General features: G+C 48.5%; 1 protein-coding gene across 1 annotated transcript in view; it reads right to left on the reverse strand.

Moving 5' to 3' along the window:
• The window catches only part of LOC106575089 (alpha-1,6-mannosylglycoprotein 6-beta-N-acetylglucosaminyltransferase A), a 141,286-nt gene that overhangs the window by 37,492 nt on the left and 89,107 nt on the right, over positions 1-14,687 (reverse strand). The window contains exon 11 of the mRNA XM_014151270.2: positions 7,859-7,992. Within this exon, the coding sequence (XP_014006745.1) occupies positions 7,859-7,992 (134 nt within the window). The remainder of the gene's footprint in view (positions 1-7,858; positions 7,993-14,687) is intronic.

Consider the following 14,687-nt stretch of genomic DNA (forward strand, 5'->3'; position numbering starts at 1 on the left):
CCTGGTTGGGCTGATGAGACAGTGGATTGCTGCCTGGTTGGGCTGATGAGACAGTGGATTGCTGCCTGGTTGGGCTGATGAGACAGTGGATTGCTGCCTGGTTGGGCTGATGAGACAGTGGATTGCTGCCTGGTTGGGCTGATGAGACAGTGGATTGCTGCCTGGTTGGGCTGATGAGACAGTGGATTGCTGCCTGGTTGGGCTGATTAGAGACAGTGGATTGCTGCCTGGTTGGGCTGATTATAGACAGTGGATTGCTGCCTGGTTGGGCTGATTATAGACAGTGGATTGCTGCCTGGTTGGGCTGATGAGACAGTGGATTGCTGCCTGGTTGGGCTGATGAGACAGTGGATTGCTGCCTGGTTGGGCTGATGAGACAGTGGATTGCTGCCTGGTTGGGCTGATGAGACAGTGGATTGCTGCCTGGTTGGGCTGATGAGACAGTGGATTGCTGCCTGGTTGGGCTGATGAGACAGTGGATTGCTGCCTGGTTGGGCTGATGAGACAGTGGATTGCTGCCTGGTTGGGCTGATGAGACAGTGGATTGCTGCCTGGTTGGGTTGATGAGACAGTGGATTGCTGCCTGGTTGGGCTGATGAGACAGTGGATTGCTGCCTGGTTGGGCTGATGAGAACAGTGGATTGCTGCCTGGTTGGGCTGATGAGACAGTGGATTGCTGCCTGGTTGGGTTGATGAGACAGTGGATTGCTGCCTGGTTGGGCTGATGAGACAGTGGATTGCTGCCTGGTTGGGCTGATGAGACAGTGGATTGCTGCCTGGTTGGGCTGATGAGACAGTGGATTGCTGCCTGGTTGGGTTGATGAGACAGTGGATTGCTGCCTGGTTGGGCTGATGAGACAGTGGATTGCTGCCTGGTTGGGCTGATGAGACAGTGGATTGCTGCCTGGTTGGGCTGATTGAGACAGTGGATTGCTGCCTGGTTGGGCTGATTAGACAGTGGATTGCTGCCTGGTTGGGTTGATGAGACAGTGGATTGCTGCCTGGTTGGGCTGATGAGACAGTGGATTGCTGCCTGGTTGGGCTGATGAGACAGTGGATTGCTGCCTGGTTGGGCTGATGAGACAGTGGATTGCTGCCTGGTTGGGCTGATGAGACAGTGGATTGCTGCCTGGTTGGGCTGATGAGACAGTGGATTGCTGCCTGGTTGGGCTGATGAGACAGTGGATTGCTGCCTGGTTGGGCTGATGAGACAGTGGATTGCTGCCTGGTTGGGCTGATGAGACAGTGGATTGCTGCCTGGTTGGGCTGATGAGACAGTGGATTGCTGCCTGGTTGGGCTGATGAGACAGTGGATTGCTGCCTGGTTGGGCTGATGAGACAGTGGATTGCTGCCTGGTTGGGCTGATGAGACAGTGGATTGCTGCCTGGTTGGGTTGATGAGACAGTGGATTGCTGCCTGGTTGGGCTGATTATAGACAGTGGATTGCTGCCTGGTTGGGCTGATGAGACAGTGGATTGCTGCCTGGTTGGGCTGATGAGACAGTGGATTGCTGCCTGGTTGGGCTGATTAGAGACAGTGGATTGCTGCCTGGTTGGGCTGATTATAGACAGTGGATTGCTGCCTGGTTGGGCTGATTATAGACAGTGGATTGCTGCCTGGTTGGGCTGATTATAGACAGTGGATTGCTGCCTGGTTGGGCTGATTATAGACAGTGGATTGCTGCCTGGTTGGGCTGATTATAGACAGTGGATTGCTGCCTGGTTGGGCTGATGAGACAGTGGATTGCTGCCTGGTTGGGCTGATGAGACAGTGGATTGCTGCCTGGTTGGGCTGATGAGACAGTGGATTGCTGCCTGGTTGGGCTGATGAGACAGTGGATTGCTGCCTGGTTGGGCTGATGAGACAGTGGATTGCTGCCTGGTTGGGCTGATGAGACAGTGGATTGCTGCCTGGTTGGGTTGATGAGACAGTGGATTGCTGCCTGGTTGGGTTGATGAGACAGTGGATTGCTGCCTGTTTGGGCTGATGAGACAGTGGATTGCTGCCTGTTTGGGCTGATGAGACAGTGGATTGCTGCCTGTTTGGGCTGATGAGACAGTGGATTGCTGCCTGTTTGGGCTGATGAGACAGTGGATTGCTGCCTGGTTGGGCTGATGAGACAGTGGATTGCTGCCTGGTTGGGCTGATGAGACAGTGGATTGCTGCCTGGTTGGGCTGATGAGACAGTGGATTGCTGCCTGGTTGGGTTGATGAGACACAGTGGATTGCTGCCTGGTTGGGTTGATGAGACAGTGGATTGCTGCCTGGTTGGGCTGATGAGACAGTGGATTGCTGCCTGGTTGGGCTGATTATAGACAGTGGATTGCTGCCTGGTTGGGCTGATGAGACAGTGGATTGCTGCCTGGTTGGGCTGATGAGACAGTGGATTGCTGCCTGGTTGGGCTGATGAGACAGTGGATTGCTGCCTGGTTGGGCTGATGAGACAGTGGATTGCTGCCTGGTTGGGTTGATGAGACAGTGGATTGCTGCCTGGTTGGGCTGATGAGACAGTGGATTGCTGCCTGGTTGGGCTGATTATAGACAGTGGATTGCTGCCTGGTTGGGCTGATGAGACAGTGGATTGCTGCCTGGTTGGGCTGATGAGACAGTGGATTGCTGCCTGGTTGGGCTGATGAGACAGTGGATTGCTGCCTGGTTGGGCTGATGAGACAGTGGATTGCTGCCTGGTTGGGTTGATGAGACAGTGGATTGCTGCCTGGTTGGGTTGATGAGACAGTGGATTGCTGCCTGGTTGGGCTGATTATAGACAGTGGATTGCTGCCTGGTTGGGCTGATGAGACAGTGGATTGCTGCCTGGTTGGGTTGATGAGACAGTGGATTGCTGCCTGGTTGGGCTGATGAGACAGTGGATTGCTGCCTGGTTGGGCTGATGAGACAGTGGATTGCTGCCTGGTTGGGCTGATGAGACACAGTGGATTGCTGCCTGGTTGGGCTGATTATAGACAGTGGATTGCTGCCTGTTTGGGCTGATGAGACAGTGGATTGCTGCCTGGTTGGGCTGATGAGACAGTGGATTGCTGCCTGGTTGGGCTGATGAGACAGTGGATTGCTGCCTGGTTGGGCTGATGAGACAGTGGATTGCTGCCTGGTTGGGCTGATGAGACAGTGGATTGCTGCCTGGTTGGGCTGATGAGACAGTGGATTGCTGCCTGGTTGGGCTGATGAGACAGTGGATTGCTGCCTGGTTGGGCTGATGAGACAGTGGATTGCTGCCTGGTTGGGCTGATGAGACAGTGGATTGCTGCCTGGTTGGGCTAATGAGACAGTGGATTGCTGCCTGGTTGGGCTGATGAGACAGTGGATTGCTGCCTGGTTGGGTTGATGAGACAGTGGATCGCTGCCTGGTTGGGCTGATTATAGACAGTGGATTGCTGCCTGGTTGGGCTGATTATAGACAGTGGATTGCTGCCTGGTTGGGCTGATGAGACAGTGGATTGCTGCCTGGTTGGGCTGATGAGACACAGTGGATTGCTGCCTGGTTGGGTTGATGAGACAGTGGATTGCTGCCTGGTTGGGTTGATGAGACAGTGGATATCTGCCTGGTTGGGTTGATGAGACAGTGGATTGCTGCCTGGTTGGGTTGATGAGACAGTGGATTGCTGCCTGGTTGGGCTGATGAGACAGTGGATTGCTGCCTGGTTGGGCTGATTATAGACAGTGGATTGCTGCCTGGTTGGGTTGATGAGACAGTGGATTGCTGCCTGGTTGGGCTGATGAGACAGTGGATTGCTGCCTGGTTGGGCTGATTATAGACAGTGGATTGCTGCCTGGTTGGGCTGATTATAGACAGTGGATTGCTGCCTGGTTGGGCTGATTATAGACAGTGGATTGCTGCCTGGTTGGGCTGATGAGACAGTGGATTGCTGCCTGGTTGGGCTGATGAGACAGTGGATTGCTGCCTGGTTGGGTTGATGAGACAGTGGATTGCTGCCTGGTTGGGCTGATGAGACAGTGGATTGCTGCCTGGTTGGGCTGATGAGACAGTGGATTGCTGCCTGGTTGGGCTGATTAGACAGTGGATTGCTGCCTGGTTGGGCTGATGAGACAGTGGATTGCTGCCTGGTTGGGCTGATTATAGACAGTGGATTGCTGCCTGGTTGGGCTGATTATAGACAGTGGATTGCTGCCTGGTTGGGCTGATGAGACAGTGGATTGCTGCCTGGTTGGGTTGATGAGACAGTGGATTGCTGCCTGGTTGGGTTGATGAGACAGTGGATTGCTGCCTGGTTGGGTTGATGAGACAGAGTGGATTGCTGCCTGGTTGGGCTGATGAGACAGTGGATTGCTGCCTGGTTGGGTTGATGAGACAGTGGATTGCTGCCTGGTTGGGTTGATGAGACAGTGGATTGCTGCCTGGTTGGGCTGATGAGACAGTGGATTGCTGCCTGGTTGGGCTGATGAGACAGTGGATTGCTGCCTGGTTGGGCTGATATAGACAGTGGATTGCTGCCTGGTTGGGCTGATGAGACAGTGGATTGCTGCCTGGTTGGGCTGATGAGACAGTGGATTGCTGCCTGGTTGGGTTGATGAGACAGTGGATTGCTGCCTGGTTGGGCTGATGAGACAGTGGATTGCTGCCTGGTTGGGCTGATGAGACAGTGGATTGCTGCCTGGTTGGGCTGATGAGACAGTGGATTGCTGCCTGGTTGGGCTGATGAGACAGTGGATTGCTGCCTGGTTGGGTTGATGAGACAGTGGATTGCTGCCTGGTTGGGTTGATGAGACAGTGGATTGCTGCCTGGTTGGGTTGATGAGAAAGTGGATTGCTGCCTGGTTGGGTTGATGAGACAGTGGATTGCTGCCTAGTTGGGTTGATGAGACAGTGGATTGCACAGTGAGATGGAACAGAAAATAGGCATTTCAACATCATGGACTTAGCTGGTGTTAACTTGTGGAATAGACACCTGCTGGAACGCAGTTTAAACCAATTAGCATCTACGATTAGAACCACCCGCTGTATAATGTAGTACCCCACATCTCAAATGACACCTATGTTCATAGGGAAAAGTAGGTCTGAAGGTAGATGTTAAGGAAATTGCTCCTTGATAACTCCAATGCAGGATCTGACCAGCCTATCATGACTTTGTATTAATTAACTCAAAAACAAAACCATGGTGTAGCCTAAGTAATATATGATATTTGGAGATTTAATTCTTAGGCAACACATTTACTAGTTAGTACGAGAGCAGCGATACGCAATGAGGCACTCCAGACAGCAACAATAGTGGATTATTGTCATTAGAGTTTGCCGGTGAAATGATCTGAAAGTTGTGTTTGAGTATGTAGGCCACACAGTGACGGCCGACAGATGCTTCCTCTCTGCTGTGTCTAATTACATTTAATGCCACTCATAAAGCCGATAAATCTCTCCTATATGGATACAGCAATTACCGTCCATTCTGTACCCGTTATAAATCAGACCTCCCCACACAATTGCTGCACCGCAAATGGCACCCTATTCCCTACATAGCGCACTATTTTGGACCAGGGTGCCATTTGGGACGCAAGTGGCTCCATTCACACACTTGCAGAGAGGGGAAGAGAGAGGCTAGCGGTGCACTTCTGCATACTGATTAAGAGACGGGGAATATTCCCCTCAGTGAGGAGCTTCTGGGTTCTGTGTGACATTACATGTGAAAAACAAATGTCCGTCAGAGACAAAGCAATTGGAGGCAATGACGTTTGTTTGGTCACGGAATGTTGTTAAATGTCGCAAAGGCACTTTGTACTAGATGTCCTGTGTAGTGAGACCTCTGACCTCTTATTTTTGCACGCCCACCCCTCATCATGTTCTAGCCTTGTAGAGAGCAGTAAATACCACAATCGCAAGATATGAGGGAGTTGAAAGGCTGTTTCCTGGTTTCCTTGATGAAAAGCAAATAGCCGGCCAGGTCTCGTGACATCATTACAGCAGTCCGTCACATGGCAATGCAGACAGCCCCCGCAGATTCGGGGAGGGAAAGTGCGAGGGAGGCCTTTTCTCCTCACGTTTATTCATTACCAGACTCTGAAATAGCTGTTTAATTAAAAACGGAGGTAATGAACACGACGGGGTGTCTGATTAGCTGCTAATGTTTTTCAAGGAGAAGTGATGGGAGTTCGGCACTCTGCCCTTTAAGATAGACTAAATGGCCCACTGTGCTGTGCCGCATGCGGGTTTGCGAGAGCGTGTGGCAAGCCGCACCGCATGGTTAATATAGGGCTGTTGTGTTAGATAAATCAGTGTTGTGTGTGGATGCTGGTTCTGCAAGACATGGTCATTTCTTTGTGTGGTCACAGACCTGAGTTCAAATAGCATTTGTTGTTGATTGACCTAGCCTGGCGCAATGGCACCAATCAAATAGTCCCAAAAGTGCAAACCCTGCACATCTGATACACCAGGCTCAATCTAATACACCTCTGAGAAAAGTAAATACTATTTGAACCCAGGTCTATATCCCCAGGGATATGTCCGTCATCCCTTAACCTGGATGACCAGGTTGGGTTGTGGGTGGCATGACTGGCATCTCACAACTCTCATCTGCCCACTTTGTGCCAGCTGATTATGATAAAAGCCGGGCGTTGTTCGCCACAGATCTGAGATTACCTCTGGTCTTTTGTTTGTAGAATCTGCTTCCACCGGAGTTACTCTGGCTGCATCCAAAATGGCACCCTATTCCCTTTATAGTGCACTACTTTTGGCCAGGGCCCATTTGGGATGCATTCCCTGAGTGTTAGACCTCCGGAAAATGGCTGGCTTAAAATGTTACAACCGGCTTCTTTACAATGTTTGTCATCATCGCAGCCCTTGTCAAGTCTCACCAAGACGTACAGACTAGGAAGTAATCCAACAGTGTGTAATGTGCCAACGAGCGAATCGCACGCAAACGCTTGTGGCTGGTGTAGTTACAATCTCTAAACCCTTTTTATCTTAGATGAAATAATCCCTGCGTCAATGCCTCTATACAACAGAGTCTGAGTAGGATTATATTCTAACTAATCAGAGAGTAGAGCTGAATTCTACTATTTATCAACATATAATCAGAAACTCATGAATATGGTTTATAAAGGAACACTACTAGTCTCCATTAAATCTCCCAAAAACTCTGTGTTCCAGTGACTTTCTTTCAAGAGTTAAGGAACTGGGTTACAATAGATTCCATACGCCGGTTCCCAAGAATTGATGGTGTAGCGTGTCTGGTGCTTTCATCTTGAAAGGCATTCTGTGCAAATCAAGGCTCAGTGGACACCGTCACTTCAGTCACTACAGTCTCCTTAAAAGCGTCTACAGTGTTGTCCATTTCCCTGTGATCAAGGGAGGGGACTGTGAAGCCAATGGGACCAGTTTCTTATTGAACTCAACTGAGCAGCACTTCCTTCTCATTGGGCTCTATTGTAGTAGTGTTGATGTCTGGGAACTAGTCACGTATCATTTGTTGTTCTAAACAAGAAGAGTCACCAGTTGATGACATGGTATTCAAAATTCCAACTGAAGAACACTACTCTACCACATTCAACCTCAATGCTGATGTAGACAAAAGTATATTTTTGTCCACGACAAAACGTTACCACTGCTCCCAAATAACTAAGAGCTGAGCAGAGTTTGTACACAATGTAAATAACATTATAATAAATGCTATGTAGCAAATACTTTTTCCCCAAAGCGGCTTACAGTACAGTGAGCGCATACATACATTTTAAGTATGAGGGTGATCAGATTTCGACGTCAGACAACACCAAGACACATTAGGCACCCCCAAGAGTCAATGTTTCATTTGAACACTGTTCCCTGCCGGAGTTTAACGTAAAACCTTGGCTACGCCAGCCACACGGGATACATGAGCTGAAGCGCCGTACCTTCCAGAAGTTGTCCACCTTGCCGTAGACCAGCGACTGGTTCTGCCGCTTGACTTCGTCAATGTGGCGGATGTCGCTGGCATTCAGGTGCTGCTCCACCACAAAGCCCAGGAAGCTGTTGTCTGGCGTGTGGGCTGCAGGGGAAATAAACCACACAATACAACTGTCATTATATGGCTCAACTGGAATCACAATGATTATTGTACTGAAGCAAGTTAGTTCACATTCATTCACTTATATACAGACAAAGGAAAACCAGCTACAAACACAAGCTGTCACTGTACAGTTAATGGGGAACACAACGATGATTATAGGTGGGTAAAGTTAGTTCATTAAATTAGTAATTCAATTGCCAGCACTTTATCGCTATGAGATCTGCATAGGACAACAACAACTTTTCTCTACATTAGTTGATCGATTCATGCATATGCTGTACAGAAAACAAGTGAATAGCATGACAATAGGCCTAATGATTAGCCCTATGATTAGGCTATTTGTTTTGTTAGTGAAGTAGTCGTCTGACTAGAAGTGGAGAGTAAATCTGAGGCTTATGTTAACCATCTTACAATGAACACAGTTACACATAGAAATGTGAAGTGGTGCGCTGGAGTCTGTCGCAGCGGTAACACTCCCAACTCCGGACCACACGCGCCCCCATGGACACGGGTGTTTGAGCCCAGGCTCGGCCAACTGTCTATTCCTTAAATCCTTTCTGTGCCCCTCTCTCTCCCCCCTTATCTGTATCTACATCTGTCCCATCATAAAACAATACAATTATGTGAGGGGATCTCCAGAATAAAAGAGAAGAAAATGTCACTTGTTAAGTTAATGTGAGGTGATGAGTTAACGTTCTATGATTAGAGCCTTAACGTTCTATGATTAGGTCAGAAATGGGCAACGGCACACACTTGGGAGAGTTTCGCCTCGGCACACTCTCGTTTTGGAAATGGAAACTCACATTTGGAGATGAGGATTTCCCCCTTTTTCTGACGAGGGGTGAATGACGGAGATCAGAAAATGAAGACAATGTAAGACTTGGATAGTCCAAATTAGAAAAATGGGGACTTCTGTGACCCCCCCCCAAAAAAAAGCCAGTGCCCTGTATGCTGGTCCTATGGGCCCTGGTCAAAAGTAGTGCACTATATAGGGGATAGGGTGCTATTTGGGACACAAACAACATCTCATCCTGACTCTCTGGGCTTTGCTTGATGGGCTTGGCCCCTCTGAAGTGTATCCCTCTTCCAGACTTACACAACATTCTCCGCTTCTGGAAAGTGGAGGGGAGGGTTTTAGGTTCCTTATCCACCGGGCCTGTTAAGTTGTTGCTTGAAGTCGTTTGTGGAAGTGATTTAATATACGCTGCTCGAGGGAGCTTACTGGTATTTTAGAGCTTTTGCAGAGCGCCAGTAAATCGTGTGGAGAGACGACGTATTGGGGGATAAATTCATGGCCCGCCACGCAACGTGGTGATAATGGAGGCTGGCCTCCTTCCGAGCCGACTGAGAAGGAGGAAAAGTGGGTGAGAGAGAGGGAGCTGCTGTCAGTCTCTATGGCCCAGGCGGGAAAGGGATGTGTTAGGACAACAGGCAGTTAAATCTTTCAACACAGCAGAGAGATTTCCTCAAGAGGAGCGGGGATGGGATGTGCACTGCACGCTCCCCCTCCTCTCCCCCCGATTTCCATGCAGGGAAGATGTAGGTTGTGTCTGAAATGGCCCCTTATTCCAGATGTTGTGCACTACTTTTGACCAGGGTCTGTGGCACCCCATTCCCTATATAGTGCACTACTTTTGATTAGAGGTCTAGGGGGGCACTAGTGCACTAGGGAATAGCTAAAGGGAATAGGGTACCAACCCCCCTGTAGTTAGATACCTATTCCAAAACCTTCCCGTTACTGTTACATGTGACAGGGCCTGTGTAAAAAAAAAAAAAAAGAATAATTGTACAAATCATTTTTCATAATAATAATAGTGCTGGGGAGAAGGAGAGGGAGAAGGGAGGCCTCTGTCATCGCTCAGTGTAAGTGGACGTGACAGTCTGCAGAAAAGGTTTGTGGGCCCAGCTGGACTATGCCAAGACGCCAGGCCAGTCGACTTCAATCAGCCGGCCAAAACAAGACACACACCGGGCTGGGCTCGGCACTTCGTAGCAGACAATCCATACATAATGGAATTTTGGGTAATTTTGTGATAGTCATAAAAATCAATTGGAGAACGTCTCGCATTCAAGCTGACTGGATACGGTCAGAAACGCAGCAGAAAAGCTGCCCCGGGTCCGTTGGCATGCATTGAAATGCGTGGCTTTCTTTTGCAAAATAACTAGGAATTAGCAGACTTATTTTCAGATCATTATGACCCCCGGATTCTATGGGATGCCACCAAAGGTTTTATAAAAAAAACTGGGGGGAGGGGGTTCTACTAAGCTAGATGGGAATTGTTTTAAGAAGGTAATACCAAGGATAATTATGCTATTTTATTTGGAATTTTAGGACCCCTTGAAGTATAAAAAAACCATTGGAATTTGGCATTACTGCTATTAACCCATACAAACGCATTGAAAAACAGATTCACTAAATGGAACCACAGTTAGTACCCCAAAAAATCTAAACGAAGTTTGTTCAGAAGTGTCTGTCCTATATCTGAGAGATATAAGAAATCATTTTTGGGGGACATGCATTTGATCGCTTATTTTTGCCACTAAACTATACCCATATATACACACTGAACATAAAACGCAACATGCACCAATTTCAACGATTTTCCTGATTTACAGTTCACAGAAGGCAATCAGTCAATTGAAAAAATCATTAGGCCAAAATCTATGGATTTTACATGACTGGGAATACAGAATGTTGGTCACAGATACCTTTAAAAAAAAATACACGTGGATCAGAAAACCAGTCAGTATCTGGTGTGACCACCATTTACCTCCTGCAGCATGACACATGACACAAGTAGTAGACGTGGATAAGAAAACCAGTGATTATCTGGTGTGACCACCATTTGCCTCCTGCAGCATGACACATGACACAAGTAGTAGAAGTGGATCAGAAAACCAGTCAGTATCTGGTGTGACCACCATTTACCTCCTGCAGCATGACACATGACACAAGTAGTAGACGTGGATCAGAAAACCAGTCAGTATCTGGTGTGACCACCATTTGCCTCCTGCAGCATGACACATGACACAAGTAGTAGACGTGGATCAGAAAACCAGTGATTATCTGGTGTGACCACCATTTGCCTCCTGCAGCATGACACAAGTAGTAGACGTGGATCAGAAAACCAGTCAGTATCTGGTGTGACCACCATTTGCCTCCTGCAGCATGACACATGACACAAGTAGTAGACGTGGATCAGAAAACCAGTGAGTATCTGGTGTGACCACCATTTGCCTCCTGCAGCATGACACATGACACAAGTAGTAGACGTGGATCAGAAAACCAGTCAGTATCTGGTGTGACCACCATTTGCCTCCTGCAGCATGACACATGACACAAGTAGTAGACGTGGATCAGAAAACCAGTCAGTATCTGGTGTGACCACCATTTGCCTCCTGCAGCATGACACATGACACAAGTAGTAGACGTGGATCAGAAAACCAGTCAGTATCTGGTGTGACCACCATTTGCCTCCTGCAGCATGACACATGACACAAGTAGTAGACGTGGATCAGAAAACCAGTCAGTATCTGGTGTGACCACCATTTGCCTCCTGCAGCATGACACATGACACAAGTCGTAGACGTGGATCAGAAAACCAGTCAGTATCTGGTGTGACCACCATTTGCCTCCTGCAGCATGACACATGACACAAGTAGTAGACGTGGATCAGAAAACCAGTGATTATCTGGTGTGACCACCATTTGCCTCCTGCAGCATGACACATGACACAAGTAGTAGACGTGGATCAGAAAACCAGTGATTATCTGGTGTGACCACCATTTGCCTCCTGCAGCATGACACATGACACAAGTAGTAGACGTGGATCAGAAAACCAGTGAGTATCTGGTGTGACCACCATTTGCCTCCTGCAGCATGACACATGACACAAGTAGTAGACGTGGATCAGAAAACCAGTGATTATCTGGTGTGAACACCATTTGCCTCCTGCAGCATGACACAAGTAGTAGACGTGGATCAGAAAACCAGTCAGTATCTGGTGTGACCACCATTTGCCTCCTGCAGCATGACACATGACACAAGTAGTAGACGTGGATCAGAAAACCAGTGATTATCTGGTGTGACCACCATTTGCCTCCTGCAGCATGACACATGACACAAGTAGTAGACGTGGATCAGAAAACCAGTCAGTATCTGGTGTGACCACCATTTGCCTCCTGCAGCATGACACATGACACAAGTAGTAGACGTGGATCAGAAAACCAGTCAGTATCTGGTGTGACCACCATTTGCCTCCTGCAGCATGACACATGACACAAGTAGTAGACGTGGATCAGAAAACCAGTCAGTATCTGGTGTGACCACCATTTGCCTCCTGCAGCATGACACAAGTAGTAGACGTGGATCAGAAAACCAGTCAGTATCTGGTGTGACCACCATTTGCCTCCTGCAGCATGACACATGACACAAGTAGTAGACGTGGATCAGAAAACCAGTCAGTATCTGGTGTGACCACCATTTGCCTCCTGCAGCATGACACATGACACAAGTAGTAGACGTGGATCAGAAAACCAGTCAGTATCTGGTGTGACCACCATTTGCCTCCTGCAGCATGACACATGACACAAGTAGTAGACGTGGATCAGAAAACCAGTCAGTATCTGGTGTGACCACCATTTGCCTCCTGCAGCATGACACATGACACAAGTAGTAGACGTGGATCAGAAAACCAGTCAGTATCTGGTGTGACCACCATTTGCCTCCTGCAGCATGACACAAGTAGTAGACGTGGATCAGAAAACCAGTCAGTATCTGGTGTGACCACCATTTGCCTCCTGCAGCATGACACAAGTAGTAGACGTGGATCAGAAAACCAGTCAGTATCTGGTGTGACCACCATTTGCCTCCTGCAGCATGACACATGACACAAGTAGTAGACGTGGATCAGAAAACCAGTCAGTATCTGGTGTGACCACCATTTGCCTCCTGCAGCATGACACATGACACAAGTAGTAGACGTGGATCAGAAAACCAGTCAGTATCTGGTGTGACCACCATTTGCCTCCTGCAGCATGACACATGACACAAGTAGTAGACGTGGATCAGAAAACCAGTCAGTATCTGGTGTGACCACCATTTGCCTCCTGCAGCATGACACATGACACAAGTAGTAGACGTGGATCAGAAAACCAGTGATTATCTGGTGTGACCACCATTTGCCTCCTGCAGCATGACACAAGTAGTAGACGTGGATCAGAAAACCAGTCAGTATCTGGTGTGACCACCATTTGCCTCATGCGTCTCGTTCACATAGAGTTGACCAGGCTGTTGATTGTGGTCTGTGGAATGTTGTCCCACTCTTCTTCAAATGGCTGTGCCAAGTTACTGGATATTGTTGGGAAACGAAACACGCTGTCGTACACATCAATCCAGAGCATCCCAAACGTGCTCAATGGGTGACATGTCTGTTGAGACCATGGAAGAACTGGGACATTTTCAGTTTCCAGGAATTGTGTACAGATCCTTGCGACATGGGGCCGTGCATTATCATGCAGAAACATGAGGCGGATGAATGTCACAACAATGGGCCTCAGGATCTCGTCACGGTATCCCTGTGCATTCAAATTGCCATAGATGAAACGCAATTGTGTTTGCTGTCTGTAGCTTATGCTTGCCCAACCATAACCCCACCGTCACCATGAGGCACTCTGCTCACAACGTTGACATCAGCAAACCGCTCACCCACACAACGCCATACGTCTGCCATCTGCTCGGTACAGTTGAAACCAGGATTTATCCAGCATGCCAGCGGCCATCGAAGGTGAGCATCTGCCCACTGAAGTTGGTTACGATACCGAACTGCAGTCAGGTCAAGACCCTGGTGAGGACGACGAGCACGCAGATAAGCTTCCCCGAGATGGTTTATGACAGTTTGTGGATACATTTTTCAGTTGTGCAAACCCACAGTTTCATCAGCTGTCCGGGTGGCTGGTCTCAGACGATCCTGCAGGTGAAGCTCCTGGGCTGGCCTGGTTACACGTAGTCTGCGGTTGTGAGGCCGGTTAGACGTACTGCCAAATTCTCTACCCAAATTATGGTAGAGAAAATAACATTACATTCTCTGGCAACAGCTCTGATGTACATTCCTGCAGTCAGCATGTTGCGTTAATATTTCAAACTGGTACCTTCAGATGAGATATGTGAGATATGTGAGGCTTGAGGGCATCCTAGAGCAAAACAGCCGACGTGTACATGTTCGTGAGAGACTCACCTTTCCACAGAGGTGTGTAGCCCAAACTGTTCGGACGTTACAGACAGAAGTTGGCAGATCGGCTGTACCAACTTCAGACAAGTCCCAAGACGCTTGTGGGGGTCGTAGAGCAAAACGAACAACACCATTCTGTTCAGAATAGTTCGGCTGACACCGACGTTTTCGTGAGAAGACAATTTTCAGGGTGTCTCATGGTCTGACAAACACCACTCTAGCTCTGCAGATGCAGAAGTGCGACATCGGCGGATGCGGTGGATTGAGACGCATTCCAATGCAAAAAAACTAACAGATTATTATGGGGATTCTTTGACTATGCTAATTAGAATTTTTCGGGACCGCGGAAATTGACTTTAGGGGGGTTTTAACTGTGTTAGAGCGTTCTCAACAAACACTCTTTTTAGACCAGATAGCGATTACTCTTTCCCAAGTGAAGATAGA

Source organism: Salmo salar, chromosome ssa17 (genome assembly GCF_905237065.1).
Source record: "Salmo salar chromosome ssa17, Ssal_v3.1, whole genome shotgun sequence".
In the NCBI taxonomy this organism is placed as follows: Eukaryota; Metazoa; Chordata; class Actinopteri; order Salmoniformes; family Salmonidae; genus Salmo; species Salmo salar.